Genomic DNA, 17,707 nt, shown 5'->3' on the forward strand with positions numbered 1-17,707 from the left:
TCAGAAATATTCTACTCCTTGTGGCATTAAATGAGGTATAATTTCTGCAACTTATACCGTATATATATATGAAATATCTTTTTCCAATTCCATCTAATTCTGTGTCAAAATGTTTGTGTTGGAAGCAAATAATATGCAGTTGTATAATTCAGTCCAGCAGGTCACGCTTCAGAGGTTAACAGTAGTAAACACAGTAGTGGAGGAGGAGTAATAGCAGCGTGCTGCAGCCCAAACTGACCATTATGTACTGGCAGGGCCGGCACTAATTAAAAGAAACGTCTCAACTGCTTTGTGGGACTTCTGTACTGAAATAAAGCTGCTGTGTGCCAAAAAAAGGCAGTGCAGTATATTTTGATGTTTAAGCCAATGGATAGAAATGAACCAACAATTTGTGTCAATGCTTTTGTGTACTTTTAACTGAGCTTTGAGGGGCTGGTGCTCAAGTATATCCCCTTATAGTTCAAACTAAATGTAGTGCAGAAAAACACAACTGATCATTATAAAAGGTTTTATTTTTTCTTTGGTTAAAAAAAAAAGACACACGTAACCACAAAAGAGAGACAAAACATGAAAAGTTACTAAAAAACCTATATTCATTTGTTTTTTGGATCTTCAATAAACAAAATGCAACATGTTAAGGATTAAACTGCAACATGACTTGAAGGGAAACACTGAAACACTAAATCAATACATAGCTGCTGTCAAAATGTAAAAAGAAAAAGAAGGTTTGACAGCAAATAAAAGAAAACACTGATACATTCATGAGTGAAAAACATGTAAGGTTATTAAGTAACAACCATATAAAACTTAAATAACACTGGCTTAACTAAACAGAAAGGTTTTAAAAGTCACACAAAACAGAAAAAGAACAGCCAGTAGATAAATCTAACTGGTACAACTGGTGATTAGGGGCTGCAAGTTGACATTGGTTCTTTTTAAGTGGTCAAAACCAAACCGTTTGGGAACCACTGAGAGGATAACACTGTATAGAAAAGGCAAGATTTTAGTTACTGAGTTTTCTGCCTTGAGAGCTTAGCGTAAAGAGACATACCCACATACACATAATAAATTAACTCATGTTCCTTTTGGAAACTAAAGCATTTTGCAGCCAGACAGTTGATATGTCAATCGAGTCAATCAGAGACATGTTGGGGCTTAATGCTGCGTGTTCTTCTATTTTGTTTGTCTTGTTTTGTTTTTTTCTGGAGGAGTTTATAATGCGATGAAACTGGGCAAAATATAATCGCTATAAACTCAAGGGGCAAAGACTGGTTGACTAACGGAAAAAATAATTGCCAATTATTTTGATAACTGATTAATTAAGGCAAAAATGGTAGAAAGGAGGCTGTTTTTTTTCCGGTTAATGTCATATCTAAATGAATATCTTTGAGGTTTGGAGTGACAAAACAAGACATTTAAAGACTTCACCTTGGGATTTCAGAAAATGGGCACTATGCAGAAAATGCACTATTTTCTGACTTTGTGTAGATCGAACTAATTAATTGAGAAAATAATCTGCAGATTAATGGAAAACGAAAATAATCATTAGTAGCTTCTACAATAAAGTGATATCCCCATATGAATACAGAATCTGTAGTCAAGGAGAAAAGATTCTGGTATCAGAAACGTTCTGTTTTGCATTTGTTGAGTAGTATTGACCAATCATGTTAAAGCAGGCTTTGGATGCATGTGGAGAGCAATGCATGTCACCTTTGTAAACTTGGAACCCATCAGCTATTGTATGATGAAAAAATTCAGCTTCGTATTGTTTTTTTTTTTAAAATTATTCCTGAAATGTGTTATAGACCTAACGATTCTTGTGTCTCAAGTTGTTAAATCACAGTGTTAACAGTGACCAGCAAACAGAAGACAACGTCTTGGGTCAAATATCCTGAAATACTGACCCCGGCCCCCAGAGGCTAAACAGCCGATGGGTCGCCAGATTTGGTAAAGTATCATTTAAAGATGGAGCTATTGTCGGCATTGGATGCAATAAATTAAACAAAAGCTGACTCTTTGAGAGTTAACTCTACATCTAACCTCTAAAAGAAAGATGACCATTTGTCCCTCACAACCCTGTCCATCTACTCTGCCTTTCCTCTCTCCTCTCCTGCATTCTGTTAAACTCTCTCCATCTTATCCTTTGCGCCCACTATCACAGCTTTGTTCTATGCCCCTCATCCTTATCTCTGTTTGCCAGAGTTCTCTCTGTCTCTCCTCCTCTCCGTCGTCACAGCTCGTCCCGTGCGCTCCAGTTCTCCAGCTCTGACTGCAGCACATCAGAGTTCTGGGCCTCGAAGCTCAGCTCCCCTTGCTCCTGAGTTTTCCTGGACTTAGCTCGGTCCCAGTCGGTTTTGACCGTCTCGTTGTCCCAGACCACCGATGTTTCCGTGTCACTGATGTAGCCCTCGTCTCCTGTGTAATGAGTTGGATACACCAGAAGTGGCTCGGCAGAAAACGCACGCAGGTCCCGGCTCTCAAAGTGGTCCATGTACTCTGAACTGATGAGTGAGAGGAGCGGGGACGTGATTAGATTAACAAGAGCGCTACAGGACAGAATCAAAAGGACGAGACAGATTAGAGGAACGGAAGGAAGATGAAGGGACGGAGGGGTTATACTCACATTGGATGTTTGTCGTACATGACAGGGAGGAACTCATCGACAGGAAGCATCTTGGTCAGAGGTTCGGCCCTGAGGAGCTTCTGGGCTCCTTGTAGTGACAACAGGTAGCCTAGTGTCCAGTAGGAGTAGTCTGCCTCCACCAGATTGTGGATCTTTGGTATAGACTTCTCTTGGTGGTCCACCTGCATCCGCTTCCGCCCGATGTAACTGTATTTAGTATTCAAGACGAGAGGGAACATAAACATCACAAACACTAAACATGGAACTTTTATAGCAGACTGAAGCTACTAATTCAAGTGTTTTAGTACCATACTAGAAATAATCTGCCTCCAAATCGTCAAAAAGACACGACCACTTACAAACACTGGGAACTAGATTGTCTACTTTGACGCTGGTTGTTTAGTTGCTGAAATATTACAAAAAAAGAAATGTAATTGTGAAATGTAAGAACACAGACTTCTTTGCCTGGACCTGAAAGTTACACGAGTATACGGCGGTCAAGGTGGTGGAAAACATAGACACATTACACATCAGAGCGGTACCAGGACTGTTATCCATCGCCAGAGGAGGAAATGGAAATTGAAAAGGAGCACCCATACAGCTGTGCAGGTCTCACCATAATGTATTGACAGGTCGTGGCTCATAAGACCTAGTCAGGAAGCGAATATGTTACTGTTTACACCTGTATAGATTAAAACTCAATCCTGAGTTTTCAGGAGTCTCCATGAATGGGGTGAGCAGTGTTTTCAAAAGTTTGCACTTGAGGGATTTGAAAAGTATGAGTGGTGTGGATGTGGGCATAAACATAATAAATGTTATGCATCGGTATCACAGCAGAATGTGTCACAGTAGTTAATGTATCAAATTTTACTGAAAATCCCAATCTGCATGTATTTAAAGTGCTGAATGTATTATAACATAAAATACAATCTTCAGCCTCTGATTTCTATTTGTGGTGCATGTGTCAGAATTTCAAGCTCAGTGATTTTTTTTTCTAACCGAAACACCTTGTATTGTAGTTTTCCCCTCACATTTTGATACACCTTGAACATTGTTTATGAAAAAAACCCAGATATTTTCGAACAAATTTGCTAATTTTGGTACATGATTCAACTGGGAGACTTTCATATGATAACACACTTCTGCGGCAAATGAACGATAGTTTTACTTTCAGAAAATAACTCCTCCGTGTTTGCTGTTGTGCGACAGTGATCAGTCTCTGTGAATGTAAAAATGCTGGAGCAGCTCAGTAGTGTGACGCTTTGCTGCATAATTCCCACAAGTGTTTCCAGCATGTGATCAGTGGCGTTTCACATATCATGTGTGACAGATGGATGGATTTCGCTGAAGGGGGGCGATAATCCTCTTCATTTACTGCATCCTGTTCTACATCACTCACATGAGATCCCAGTCCAGCTTGTGTGTCGTCACCTCCTGCAGCAGCGTCTGGAGGCGTCGCTTGAAGAACACCTCGAATCGTAGATCGTCCTCGATGACGAGAGAGGTCTTCAGACCGCGGTCTACGATCTCCACACAAATACACACACAGATACAGAAACACATACATGTTAATTTTAATCCTTTTCATTGCTGCTAAAGATGATGAGCTGACATAGTTTGGTTTAATCATGTGCACAAGTGCATAAGTACATTTTCTTTTCTGATGTGATTTAAACCAACGACAGGCTTCGTCTGGCAAAACAGCAAGTTTCTGAAAAACCTTATTCCACAAAAAAGCGGTACATTTATTGAAACATAAATAAAACATGCTCATTACTATCACCAGGCTGCCTCTCGTCACACACACACTGAGTGACTGTGTTTTTCAGCAGTAAACGTTATCTATCGTGCGCAGGTAGACCCAGAGGCCTGAGCGTCTCACCTCCTTCCAGATGTTGTAATGAGAGAGGAAACAACCCAGCTCGCCCTTGGTGAGAGGCCGACCATGATAAGGGTCTTTGTAACCCGGCAGCATCTTAATCCCCATAGCCTCTATATCAGTCATGTTCACAGCTCTGAGACAAAGAGAAGAGATAAAGAGATTAGAGATGGAAATAATACATTTTACCGATGTGACGTGTGTGAAAATGTAAAGTGAAAGGTTGAATAGAGAAGGCATGCGTGTGTTGCAAGCTTTCTATTCAATCACCATTTTAAATTAAGGCACAATCAAATATGTAAAAGCATGATGCTATCCACTGGCTGTATAGCCTACACAGTGTTTACTGTTTCATTTTACTCGCAGATGAGCTAATGTAGTTCAGAGAATATTTAGCTGACAGCATGCACCCGCTACTTTTCACCTGGTTGTTTGTCTCAGCTCAGCCGCCCTACATCAATCTGCACGGCATGTTGCAGAGGCACAAATCAGAAAGACACAGGCAGTGGGGGAGGAAGAAGATGAGAAACGTACTTGCCATCCACAGCAGCAACAACCTTACAGCTGATCTCCTGTTCATACAGACTTCTTAGCATTCGCTCACGACGGTCAGATCTCCGCACCAGATTTATCATAAACACCTAGGTGCACACAAATGTAAGAAAAAGAAAAAAAGCCTCACACACATGTTTAGGTTATTTTGTGTACTTCAATGTGTGTATGTGATTGAGTGTGTGTACCTCATCAAAGCCTATCTTGTTAGGCTGCTTGGGAGGAAGAGACAGGAAGCTGGAGGGCTCCAATGGAGGATTTTTCACTTTCAAAGAATAAAAAAAGGGGGGACGGTTACAAAGAGAATATGTAATGTTATGGAACAGGGGTTCCCAAAATGTGGTTCAGGGATGCTCAGGGGGCCTCTGGAGACTCTAATGCATGCAACATGCATTTATTTTTTGAGTCCTTGAATTATGAGGCTATGGTCACACATAATTTATCACTGTATTTTTTAATTGCACTTTTTAGTTCACACTCTGTTTCCTCTGCTGTTTCTGTGCTTAACTGCCAACATCTTAAACTGAAAAAAAAAACTGGCTGCAGAAACATTTTTGAGCAAGAGTAATTTTGTTTTGCAGCAAAAGTAAACGTTGCCTAATTAATTATGTAGTTTTAAAGGCACAAGGAGGCCCCGAACCGAGCACTTTTTAGCAGCCTGGAGCAGTTTCTGTTTCAATAAGAGAAGAGATATTGCTTGGTGCTTCACATTTTTCTGCTCAATGCCCCTCACAGTTTTTTTTTTCAGAATGGCCCCGAGTGCTTCAAGTTGAAAAAAACTTCAAATCAGAGGAGAAAAGCACCGCAAGACATTGGTGCTTTTTCCCTGTTGCTGAATCAGAATGATTAAGAGGACAGGTGATTTGGTGGTTACCTAGCAACAATTAAAAAAAGACAATTCAGACACATCAATTTGCCACTTTTTTGATCAGTATATTGCATTGCTATGGTACAAGTCTGTAATCCTGTAGGCCAATATAACGTTAGGCTCCTTCCTGACTGTCTTGCATTTTCATAACCATACTGCAAAAAAAAAGGGAAAAATCTATAAAATGTGAAACCTGCAGACCAGCACAACACGAGATTGCAAGTTAAAGATAAAACAACAGATCTAATACCAACAAACTTCCATCGTACAAAGACTTAATGAGGTGTAAGCGCAGCCTCGTGTCTGTGTGCTTCATCACAAACAAACTTTTACTAAAACTGTTGAACACAAAGAGACATTATTCTGACGTTTGTGGGCGCTCTTTGATCTCTCGACTCACCCATGACCTCAAGGTGTGTATGTATGAAGCTCTCCGCCTCATCTTGCACGGTACCGTGGGAACGCATTGGAACTGGGAAATACCCATAAGCCTCTTTGTTGCACACGTACATCTGCACATCTGAGAAGATAAATGTGGGTAAAAAACATGCTTACAAACATATACCAAACATGCCCAGAAAAGCAATAAGCAGCCCTCCAGATCACAAGTCTCTGGTGCATTCATCTCACCTGCCATGCGAGCCGAGTAGGCAAAGACGATGACATCATCCAGAGCCCAGCTGTACTCAGGGTGTGGTGGATAAAAAGCCAGCTGACGGGAGGCCTCTTTCTGTAGGTCCACCAGGTAGGTGGAGTGGACCATCGGTACGGCGAAACAACCATGACGCTCTTGCTTACGGATCGGCATGTAGGCTGGTGTACGCTTGTAGTAACCCTGTAGTGAGTGCAAACACACTGTAATGTTCGACACTTTTTTGTATCTTCTGTTTAAATAGAAATCTGGGTAAAAAACATATTTTTCTGGAACAGCAGGGACACACTTGATTGAGGAAAAACTGCAGCCAGAAGTCTACGAGTCTACCTGCATTTATCAGTTTCAAACAGAAGACATACAGTCATGGAAAAAATGATTAGACCACCCTTGTTTTCTTCAACTTCTTGTTCATTTTAATGCCTGGTACAACTAAAGGTACATTTGTTTGGACAAATATCATGATAACAACAAAAATAGCATTTAAGAGCTGATATCTAGACATTTTCTATGGTTGTCTTGATAATAACCAAAATCATTATCAAGAAAACCATGGGAAATGGCTAGATATCAGAAAGAAAGAGAAGAAAAAGGGTGGTCTAATAATGTTTTCCATGACTGTACCTGAAACTTACTGTATGGTAAGACACACTGACAGACATTGCTTATAGCCTTTTGGCTACATGCCCATTAACTGTCATGGAAAACATTTTCTTGGGAATCAGAGAGGTAGACATTTAGTTGGAGTTGGTTTATATATTGTGCCGGAGGACAGACATTGTCCGTATGTCTACTCTTATTTAAATAAAAGCAAAGATGAGTCCTCTAAAGGCATTCTGTCTCGACGGATCACAGACAGAGCTCTATCCAAGACATGCCTGCCGTAGGTAATGCCTTCGCATCAGATGGGCAAGTTTGATTAGTCAAAATCATGTTGGCATCACTGTAATGACATCATAGTGTCAGCTCTTTCAAACATTTTTACTCCTCCACTGCAAAATATTATTTATTTAGATAGTGTTTAAAGATATGAGAAAAACTGTAGATTAGGCCTGTCACAATAGTCAATATATTGACTTATCGTTCGATAAACAAAAATGGACACAATAGTTTTTCCGGACTTGATAAATTGTCGTTTACATGCGTGCTTGTTTACATAAGTCATCAACAGTCAGTCGCACTGCTTCTTTCCTTCTCCTGTCAGTCAACAGACAGACAGACACACAGACACAGACACACAGACACAAACACACACACACACACACACACACACACACACACACACACACACACACACACACACACACACACACACACACACACACACACACACACACACACACACACACACACACACTCACAGAAAGAAAGAATTAGCGTACTCGAAGCTAAGTTTTTCCGATGCCCGTAGTTGTACAATTTCAGACAGTTGAGTGGCATAAATGGAATTAGTTCCAAAGCCTAATGCCACCGCAGCAGTGTGGGAACATTTTGGATTCAATCCAGATGAACGCGGAGAGCCTGCTAACATCAACGAGCCGGTACGTCAAATTTGTATGAAGATAGTCACAACAGTGGTAACACAACACACCTACTTGAATTATTATGCTCTAATATCATTATATCAGCGGCATAAAAAAATAAACAACATCAACAATCGTATCGTTTATCGTGATAGTTTCTGGGAAAATATATCTTCCTAAAAAATTTGTTATCGTGACAGGCCTACTATAGATCAAATTAAAGACAACAAGGCTTATTGTTTTGATTTAGTTTTATCAGCAGAACAAACAGCCGTAGTTTCTGGTAATGCCCACAGTAACGAACGAAGGTGGAGCAAATGAAAATAATGAGCTGTGTGGGCTGCCTGTTTACCAGACATATAATCTCCCACTATCAGACGTAAATATTATGTTATCAGACCACTTAAGTATCAGTTCACCTTTGAGACAAATTATTTACTTTACCAGTATATTTACCAGAGCACTCAGCTTCTGCCCAGTAATCTGACAGGGAGCACTTGAATATAATAAGAATAAATAGACCTGTCTCCTCGTCCTTCAAACTGAATCATTTACAGTGTTTCTACAGCAACTTCTTTGTACACATTTTGTACAGATTTTTTCATGCATAAGAAGAAAATAATGAAGGGTAAAATTCCCTCTCGATCATATTTATGTGTTATGAAAGTGGCAGGTGCACTGCATGAAAAATTACATTTCATTCACTATCAGTAACCCGCAGAGTTAATAGCAGACTGTCTGGATTGCATTATTCGGCCAAAAAGTGAAAAACAAAACAGAGGTTTTTATAGAGACATTATGAAGAGTCTACATTGATGAATAAATCATAAAAAGATGGTGAAAAAAAATCTTTAAAGTCTATTGAATCAGTTTGTGTGTTAGAGTGAAGGAGGACGCTGCTGGAAAATGTTTCATGTGTTAATGTAACAATGTAAAGAAATGAAAGTCAGACAGTCAAGCTGCACTTTACATCCATGTCTGTCCAGACTAGAATAATATATGTACTGAAGACTTTGAAGGAATTAAATAAAAGCTATTCCATTTTTTTTTTTTGCAAAATGGAAGTCATCACAATATCGAGCTGTATGATTCCAGTGAATAAATTTACAGTGAGAAACATGCTGTCTTCACTTAGAGGCTATTTATACAAAGGAATAATAGAAAGCTTCAATCACATGATGCAACAGCAGTCACCTGAAGCTCAGTATCACAAAAACAATGAGCTTGTGGTGGAACGACCAGAGAAAAACCAGAGAGAACACAAAGTTGGAGTCATAATCAAGAGAACGTTTCGAATATGGATGTTGCTGCAAAAAAAACTACAAATTCTAAAATGTGAATGCTTCACAAACATCAGTTTCAGTTGTTTCGTGGACAACCAAGACCAACTGTGAAATATGTTCACAATCTGCTCTTCTGTTTCTGAGATACCGTATTGAATAATGATCAGAAAAGTAACCGTACAATGTCACAGTGAAGCTGACCTTTAACTCTTTGGGTAAAAAATGTCATCCTGTTAAGACATTTATGTGAAATTTTGTCATAATTAGAAAAACAAAAACAGGGTATGTGAGGTCAGGGTGACCCTTGAGCTTTGACCACAAAAGTCTGTGAGTTGATCCAAATGTCCAAATGGACATTTGTGTCAAATTTGAAGAAATTCCCTCAAAGCGCTCCTGAGATAATGAGTTCACAAGAATTGTACAGACAACCCGAAAACATAATGTCTCTGTCCACAGATGTCACCACTACAGATGCATGAAAAAAAAAGAATTTCCACAGCTATTACTATGCTATTACATTAAAAGGCAGTTCAATATTTCAAACCAATGCTCAATATTTGAGGGACTTAGAAAATAGGAAAGTATCTGGTTGGGTGTGCTAATTTTAAATCAACCACGATCACTGTTTTAAATGGTTATTCTAATGTCAACTTAGTGTTTTAAAAATATTCTTATTGTAGCAGAATACTTATACAACACTTATTAACTGTGGGGTGTACCTAAAGCTGTTATGCAGGCGGTACAAGTGTTTAACAGCGTGAAAACAAAGCTTGTGCAGTACCTGTGAAGTCATGCCGCACCAGAAGTTAGAGTACGCCGCTCTGGACTCCAGCATCGGTGCTACAATAGTCTTGTTCTCATTCATCAGTTTCCACAACAAGTCCGTATTGGTGAGCAGGTTGTCACAGTCGGCCACCTGCAGACGAAGAGAAGGGCACGGTATTGACAAGAATCACACACAAACATGCACATGCAAGCACAGACAAAATGTCACCCGCCGCCACTAAATGATTGATTGAATACAGCAACATGGTTCAATCAGAGAGGACCGCGAGCAGCTTCCTAACCTTTTTTAACTCACAGCCCAGAATTTTAAACAGCCTTACCCACAGACTGCACTTATATTTGCAGTAGGATGTTGTGCACTCTGGTGTTTTTAGAAATGATATCCAATGCAAACTCAAGATTTTAACCCTTATTTATGTTTGCCTCAGGAAGAGCAGCTCCACTTAAAGAAAACAGATCCCGGCCAACATGTATTTTCTTCATATTTGTCAATAAATTACCAATTTAAAGTTGAGTCATTCTTAAACTGACAGTTGAAACTGTACTTGTTGTGCTTTTTTAGCTAGCTTGTTAATAAATCAGCTGATATTGGCTTTCCAATTACATCAATACTGGTCTCAATTTCGGCCAATAAATAAAAAAACTGCCATGGAATGATAATGTTAACCTGACAAATATTATTTGTTTTTCAACTGTAAAATGTCACACATCTTTTTTAATAACCACATTTAAAGAATCCATACAAAAAAATCTACAATATATTACTCTTAAATGTCAACATCAGCATCAGTTACAAAAGTCCTGTTTTGATCAAACTTCATATTATACCCACTTTTCTTCTTACATTTTACATCATGGCTATGAAAAAAACACTTACTGATGGTTTTAATTACATCAAGACATCTCGATATATTAAAAAATGTACATTTTAACTATGCATTACAGTTCATTGTTGACCTTGGAAATGGCATATAAAAAATGTACTTAGTAGCTTTCTCTGGTGCTTAAAAGCTTGAGGAAAACATTTTAAGAGTCTCTGCACCAGTGCACGTTATACTGAAATGCAGGTAACCATAGCAACAATACTTGGCTTCAGTCTCCAGTAACAGTTAACTCTAATCATGGGTTAAACTGACGACTACTCCACCCCCTCTTACTCATATTGTGGCGTTCATTGCCTCTAATTTCTCTGTGATTTTATTAAATCTGCACAGCTTGATATGCATAATGACGTGGTATTTACGTTTACAAAATGGTACAATTACACCACAAAGAAACACTTTCATGCCACAGAGATAATCTCTGTGACATTAGATTTCAAGACTAAATATACAATAAAACACTGAATAAATGTGCTTTAGTGAGAAGTCACTGAAGATGGTGATTTATGTAAAAAATGATTTTTATTCATTGGTCATAGATTTTGTCTCTTTAATGCAGGTCTTCTTCTTTTCTACTTCAACGATGTAGCTTTGCTTTCCAATCCACATTTTAAATGTAAACTCCTTTACCTTGACCAGGTATGATCAGGTGCAGACAATGGATATCTCTGCACTTATCTGACCTGGACTCTGAGACATCACTGAGAGGACATGATGAGAGGAGGATGATAACATACCAGCAGGTAGTCGGCCCAGATCTCGCGGGCGGTCTCCAGCGCTGCCTGACGAAGCTTCATTACATGTTCATAACGGAGATTATTCCAGTGCTTAGGCCCCACCTCATCTTCAAAGGCACTGAGACATGCACAGACAGACTCATTAAGTTATGGGCCTCTCACACCCAAACACACACACACACTCACTGAAACACACACTGTACCTGGGTTCATCTTCAGGTCTCCACTCCACATAGTGATAGTCATTCTGCACCTTGATAAGCCAGTCTCTCAGGATGGCAGTGGTGTTATCTGTGTTGTGATCTGTCGCCACCCTGTGGGAGAGAGGGAGGGACGGAGGGTGAGAAACCGTGAGTAAGGTGCACCTTGATCGGTTATGGGCAGATTTACGGATAAAAACTTTTGTCACTGTGTTCCATATTCCATCAGATTCCAAAAACAATAGAGTCAGGTAGATTGTATTTATACAGTCCAATATCACAAAGTACAGTTTTGCCTCAAGGGGCTTATATTAAGGAACTCTGATCTGATACGCTGGAATGATATCGGGCCTGATACTGCCCTTATTTGCCTGCTCTTCATGAGAAAACTGCTTCTTGGCCACTTTCATTTAAATTCAGTGATTCCAGCTTTATTCAGTTGCATTTGGCCACTGGCTGATGTCTGAGCACCACAGCAATTCCTGTGCATGAAAATGCTTTATTCATAAATATCTAGCTGCAGTTATTATTCTGCCACTCAAACACCATTCTGGAAGCAGGAACCCCATTGTTTTCTCGTTTTTCTCCAGTCATTTATTGCAGTGAGCCAATTCAAGAACCAATGGTAAATTGACTGCATTTATATAGCGCCTTTCTACCTTTCCAGACAACACACTATATAATTTTCGTCTCATTCACACATACATTCACACACCACTGGTGGTGGAGCTGCTCGCTGGAAACTACTTGGGTTTTATGTTATATTCTCATGTTACTCTACACATAGAAGGAAGACTGCAATCCTTTACATGCATTCAGGTATGCAGATTTTAAATTAAGGGGAAATAAGACAATGCCAAAGGAACATACGGCATGTGTAACAACAGTATGGCTGCAAAGGAAAAAAGTGCAGATACTAGACTGGCCTGCCTGCAGTCCAGACATGTCGCCCATTGAAAATGTGTTGCGTGCAAAATGTGGGCAATGCACAATGTCGAGCAACCAAAGTTGTATATTAAGCAAGAATGGGGAAAAAATGTTGCTTTCAAAATCTCAACAATTAGTGTCCTCAGCTCCTAAATGCTTACTGAGTGTTGTTAAAAGAGAATGTGATGTGAAACAATGGTACGCATGCCCCTCTCCCAACTGTTTTGGAACAGGCATCAAATTCAGAATAAAATCCATTAGTCTTAACATCAAATGTATGATTTTTGAACAGTTGTAAATTGAATATGTATCAAAAAATATTAAGAAAATGATCGCTATCAGTTTTATTTATGTTTTAGATAGTGTCCCAACTTTTTTGGACTCGGGGTTGCCCATTTACACAAAGCAATTTTAATACTTTTTAAACCCATTTACATGAAAACACAAATTCCTGCAGCTTTAAGGAACCTGGCAAAAGACAACATTGAAGATAAATCTGGGTATCAACAAAGATTTTGCGCTGATATAATATTGATTTATCATCCATCTCTACTGTCGTCCTCTGAGGGTCTTGTTGTCATTAGAGCGGAGTTGCACAGCACTAATGTCAGGCGTGCACAAAGAAGATCACAGACAGACAATAGAAGCATTCGTCTGCTGTCTGTGTTATCATAACAAATCTCAGTGTGTGTCAGGGAGGGGCAGGGCCACAGACAAAGAGGGGGAGAGGGAAAGAATGTGTAAATATGATAGAGATGGATTTGCTCCTCGCCCTTGTCATGTAGTGAGTGACAGTCGGCGTGCTGCAGGTGTTAGTTTCCCATCCGTCTGTGGTGATTTAACACAGCAGTGCCATCCTAGCACCTACATGTGACCGACTGAGCAATCCATCTTCTTCTAACTCCTCTTTCTCTCTCTATGTTTACCCCTATGACTGCTGAGAAGTTTTGAATGAGCATAGGTAGTGAATTAAAAAAAAGGTTTACGGAAGAGAGATTTGGGATTGCTTGCATGTCAGCAATAGAATCATGCCTAAAGGATAAAAGAGAGTGGAGGAAGAGGCAGAGGGATAAAAACGGAAGATTTATGGATTGATAAAATCCATCCTGTATATCCCTGCAGAACACACACACACACACACACACACACACACACACACTCAATTAAGCAGTCTGCATGTGTGTGTGTGTCTATGTTGCCGCTTGCCAAGTACTCCATCTTAACCTGTCAGGCTGGTAACTGCAGGTATCGACAGGTGGCTAGCTCGCAGCTCAGTTTATGTCTTTCACGCTGCATTTCAAAACCTTTTATATCTTTTCTTCCACTGAGGGAAGAGATATGTTGTAGATCAAAGCAACCACGCAGAAAACTGAGCTCTGGCTGCCACATGGGCACAGTTAGACTCGGGCACAGAGGCTAAATTTGCTGGCGGGGATACAAGGAAAAAAGCTCAACATTCAGGCTGGTTTGTTTGAACAGACACACGGACACTTGAAACCCCTCATTCTTGCTCCCACTGAAAAAGTCCAACGTAACATTCACTCTCAGACGAGTTCCCACATCAAACAACCCATTCATAAGAGTGAATGATGTTTCATTTTAATCCAAGCATACACGGCCAGATTCAACCATTTTTACAGAGTAAAATTCAAGCACTTTTCAAGCATTTTCTATTTTTTCCTGCACTATAGAGCCGTGGTAAATTACATACATTCATTGCATACATACAGTATACACAATAAACTTATTTCATTTTTTCATAAACAACCAAAATTATGTTTTGTGACAACATTCTACAGCAGCATGAGAAATTAATGGAAAACACAACGTAGCTTTATGTTTCAATATATAATATATATATATATATATATATATATATATATATATCACCTGTTTTAGGTAGACTTCGCATGGTTTATATAAGTGAGATTTCAAGTATTTTGTGGCAAATCCAAGCACACAACATTAAAGTGTTTCACGAATTGCAGATTGAACACAACTCTGTGTGAAGCCATTGTTCTTATTTTCCTCGGTTGTGCCACGGAGTATCCAAGAAATATAATATAACCTGTCAGGTCTGAATGCCGATGAAAAGATTAACTTAATCTTCAAAAACAGATCTACTGGCACGGGATCAAAATGACAAGAGGAAGTGAACAGTGCTGGAGACAAGAATAATCTAGAAGGCTGGGGGCTGGGACACAGAACAACAGGCAAAGGTTAGGGTAGCCTAAATCCTTCAGAGGCTTTTAATAAACATCTTCACAGGCACAGTTTGTTGTACGTGGATTTTGACAGCCCAGGTGCCAATTTTAAAGCAATTTTTTTTGCAACAATGCTGGTTTTGTTACCGTCGAGTCTGCAAAACGAAGATGTGGACGGGGAAAAGGGAGGGGAAAGTACATGTGAGGGTGGGGTCGAGGGGGAAAAACTGAGGGGCGATGAGAGAGAGAGACGGTCTGTGACTGAATGGAACTTTTCACGGGCACGAGTCTGCTGCTCAACCCGCCCTCCGAGCTCCGCAGCCAGGGCCAAGTCCCGACAAAACCGCGGGGCGTGTATAATCACTCATTTTACCACTTTGATTTATTAAGTGTGAAAATAAGTCGCCCGTGCGTTTTTCCTGCATCTTAATAATAACACAGCGGCCCCACCTGGCCAGAACTCACAAGTGCACGCGCAAACATAGTTTTCCTCTAGAATGAATCTACGTGGGCCAGATGTACATCAATGTACTCACACTGACGTCTAATGACAGTCTGTTGGACTTTAGTGTCGGTTTAATATTGTTAAAATACTTTTTAAAAAGTTTTGATATGGTCTGGCATGCGTGTACCGGCAATGCTTTTTTTTAAATTAGTTTTTAAAGATGACACTCACCACAGCGCAATGCGGTCCTTCGGGTAGTTGAGCCGCTCCAGGGCTCCGAGGAACAGCGGCAGGGAGTGCGCCGAGTTGCGGCAGACCAGCGCGACGACGACCCGGGGAGCGAGGAGCGGTGACTCGGGGCTCCAGTGCTCCTCGGGGAAATAACCCCGGCTCGGGCCCGGCAGGAGGACGAACAGCAGGGCAGGCAGTAGTGAGGTGACCCGGGGCATGGCAGGGGGAGAGAAACTCGCTGGTGACGCGGCGGTCGGACAGAGAAGGGACGGAGGATGTGGAGGCTGAGGGTCCCGCTGTTGTGTTACGCCGACAGTGGAGACATGGCGGCGGAGCTGGCTGGATTAAAGGGCAGGTCTGGGCTGGTTTAAGGGGAACTCGGTTTCCTTAACAGAGAATCGAAGGGCCGCTTTCTTTGCCTCGTTGAGATAGGAAAAATAATAATAAGGAGAGTCGTTGCCAGGTTTCGCTTGAGAATTACTGTATTATAACTAAATATCCTCTTGTATTCTAACAGGCCAGCCAGACTTTCATTCGCATATGTGCCCTCCCCTTTAAGAACAGATCCAGCTGGAAGAAGCGGCTAGAAAGCAACATGGGCGTGTCCATGTGTGTTCAATAAGCTGCAGACCCGTGTCATAGGTCAACCCTGAGGCTGGAGGATCACTTAACTATCATGATACTTCACAGAATTTACCCATCTAAAGTTGATTTAAGAAATACATAGACTTAAACTGCTCTTTCTGTGAAGGACACCTTGAAGATGTTTTTCATTTATTTTGGTCTTGCCCTTTCTCAACTAAATTATGGGAAGATATTTGTAAGCTGATTTCTTTTTCGATTGAACCTCATTTGAACCTCATACTTTCCTTTTGCAAAAGAAAAACAATACTATATCATCAATTTCATGATACAGTCAGCTAAATGTTACGTTAATCAATAACCTCTTTCTTGTCTTTGAAAATGAAACCAAACAATATATTAAGCCTATTAAGAAATCTACCAACATGAAAGCTATAAAAACTTTGAATTTATGTACACTTTACAATGTTTTTGTATGAAAGCTTGCCTCTGTATTGTTGAAACCCCCTGACGGGGTTTTGTTGGTGTATTGTCTTGTACTGCTCCATGTTGCTTTAATAAAGTTTCAAAACAACAACAACAACAAAACTATCATGATACTGCTCTACTATACTAGCAGTGGTTCCCAATCTTTTACCTTGTGGAACACTTTACATGAAGTAAAACTAAACCAAAGAATGATTTTTAAAAACATATTCTCAGATTGTTTCATGTGCATGATTTTAGAGGCCTTAAGCGATACAAAAAATGCAGCATATCACAAGGAAAAGAAAATACTCAAAAGACTTTACTCTCATCAAGGTTTAGATGGATAATTTAATCACATCAAATACCTTCATTTATGCAACTTTATCAGTTCTACTGGGGCCAAGAGTAACAGCAAATGTCAAATATACATACAAGTGCATCTCAGTACATTAGAATATGATGGAAAACTCCATTTCCAGTAGTTCAAGTCAAATAGCCCCAACCAAGTATTGAGTGCATATAGATGGACATACTTTTCAGAGGGCAACATTTCCATAATTCCATTAAACCTACTTTTTAAAATTGGTCTTTTGTAATATTCATTTTTTTTAATGATTAAGTCATAATCATTATAATTAGGTGAAATTAAATTAATTAAGACACAAAATGTTTAATTCTGTGTGCAATGGATCTGTGTTATTTCCACTTTTGGAATTGAATTACTGACAAATAAACTTTTCTATGATATTCTTATTCATTAAGATGTATCTGTATATATAAAACCACAAAACAACATTATAAAAGCTGTTTGTTACAGTTGTGACTTCTGAGCCCTTGTGTCAAGTTAAACCAAAGAATGATATTTT

At 39.7% G+C, this 17,707-nt stretch overlaps 1 protein-coding gene across 1 annotated transcript; it reads right to left on the reverse strand.

Annotated features, from left to right (window-relative positions):
- Positions 1-494: 494 nt before the first annotated feature.
- On the reverse strand, positions 495-16,320 carry LOC131975031 (procollagen galactosyltransferase 1-like). The gene is made up of 12 exons (XM_059337563.1): positions 15,792-16,320; positions 11,988-12,098; positions 11,785-11,902; positions 10,162-10,296; positions 6,553-6,757; positions 6,323-6,442; positions 5,243-5,319; positions 5,037-5,143; positions 4,506-4,638; positions 4,023-4,150; positions 2,624-2,830; positions 495-2,501 (listed from the first exon to the last, which is right to left on the reverse strand). Exons 1-12 carry the CDS (start codon positions 16,007-16,009, stop codon positions 2,231-2,233), a joined length of 1,830 nt encoding a protein of 609 aa, XP_059193546.1. The 5' UTR covers positions 16,010-16,320; the 3' UTR covers positions 495-2,230.
- Between the last annotated feature and the right edge of the window lie 1,387 nt (positions 16,321-17,707).

The sequence above is a fragment of the Centropristis striata genome, chromosome 1 (genome assembly GCF_030273125.1).
Source record: "Centropristis striata isolate RG_2023a ecotype Rhode Island chromosome 1, C.striata_1.0, whole genome shotgun sequence".
Taxonomy (NCBI): domain Eukaryota; kingdom Metazoa; phylum Chordata; class Actinopteri; order Perciformes; family Serranidae; genus Centropristis; species Centropristis striata.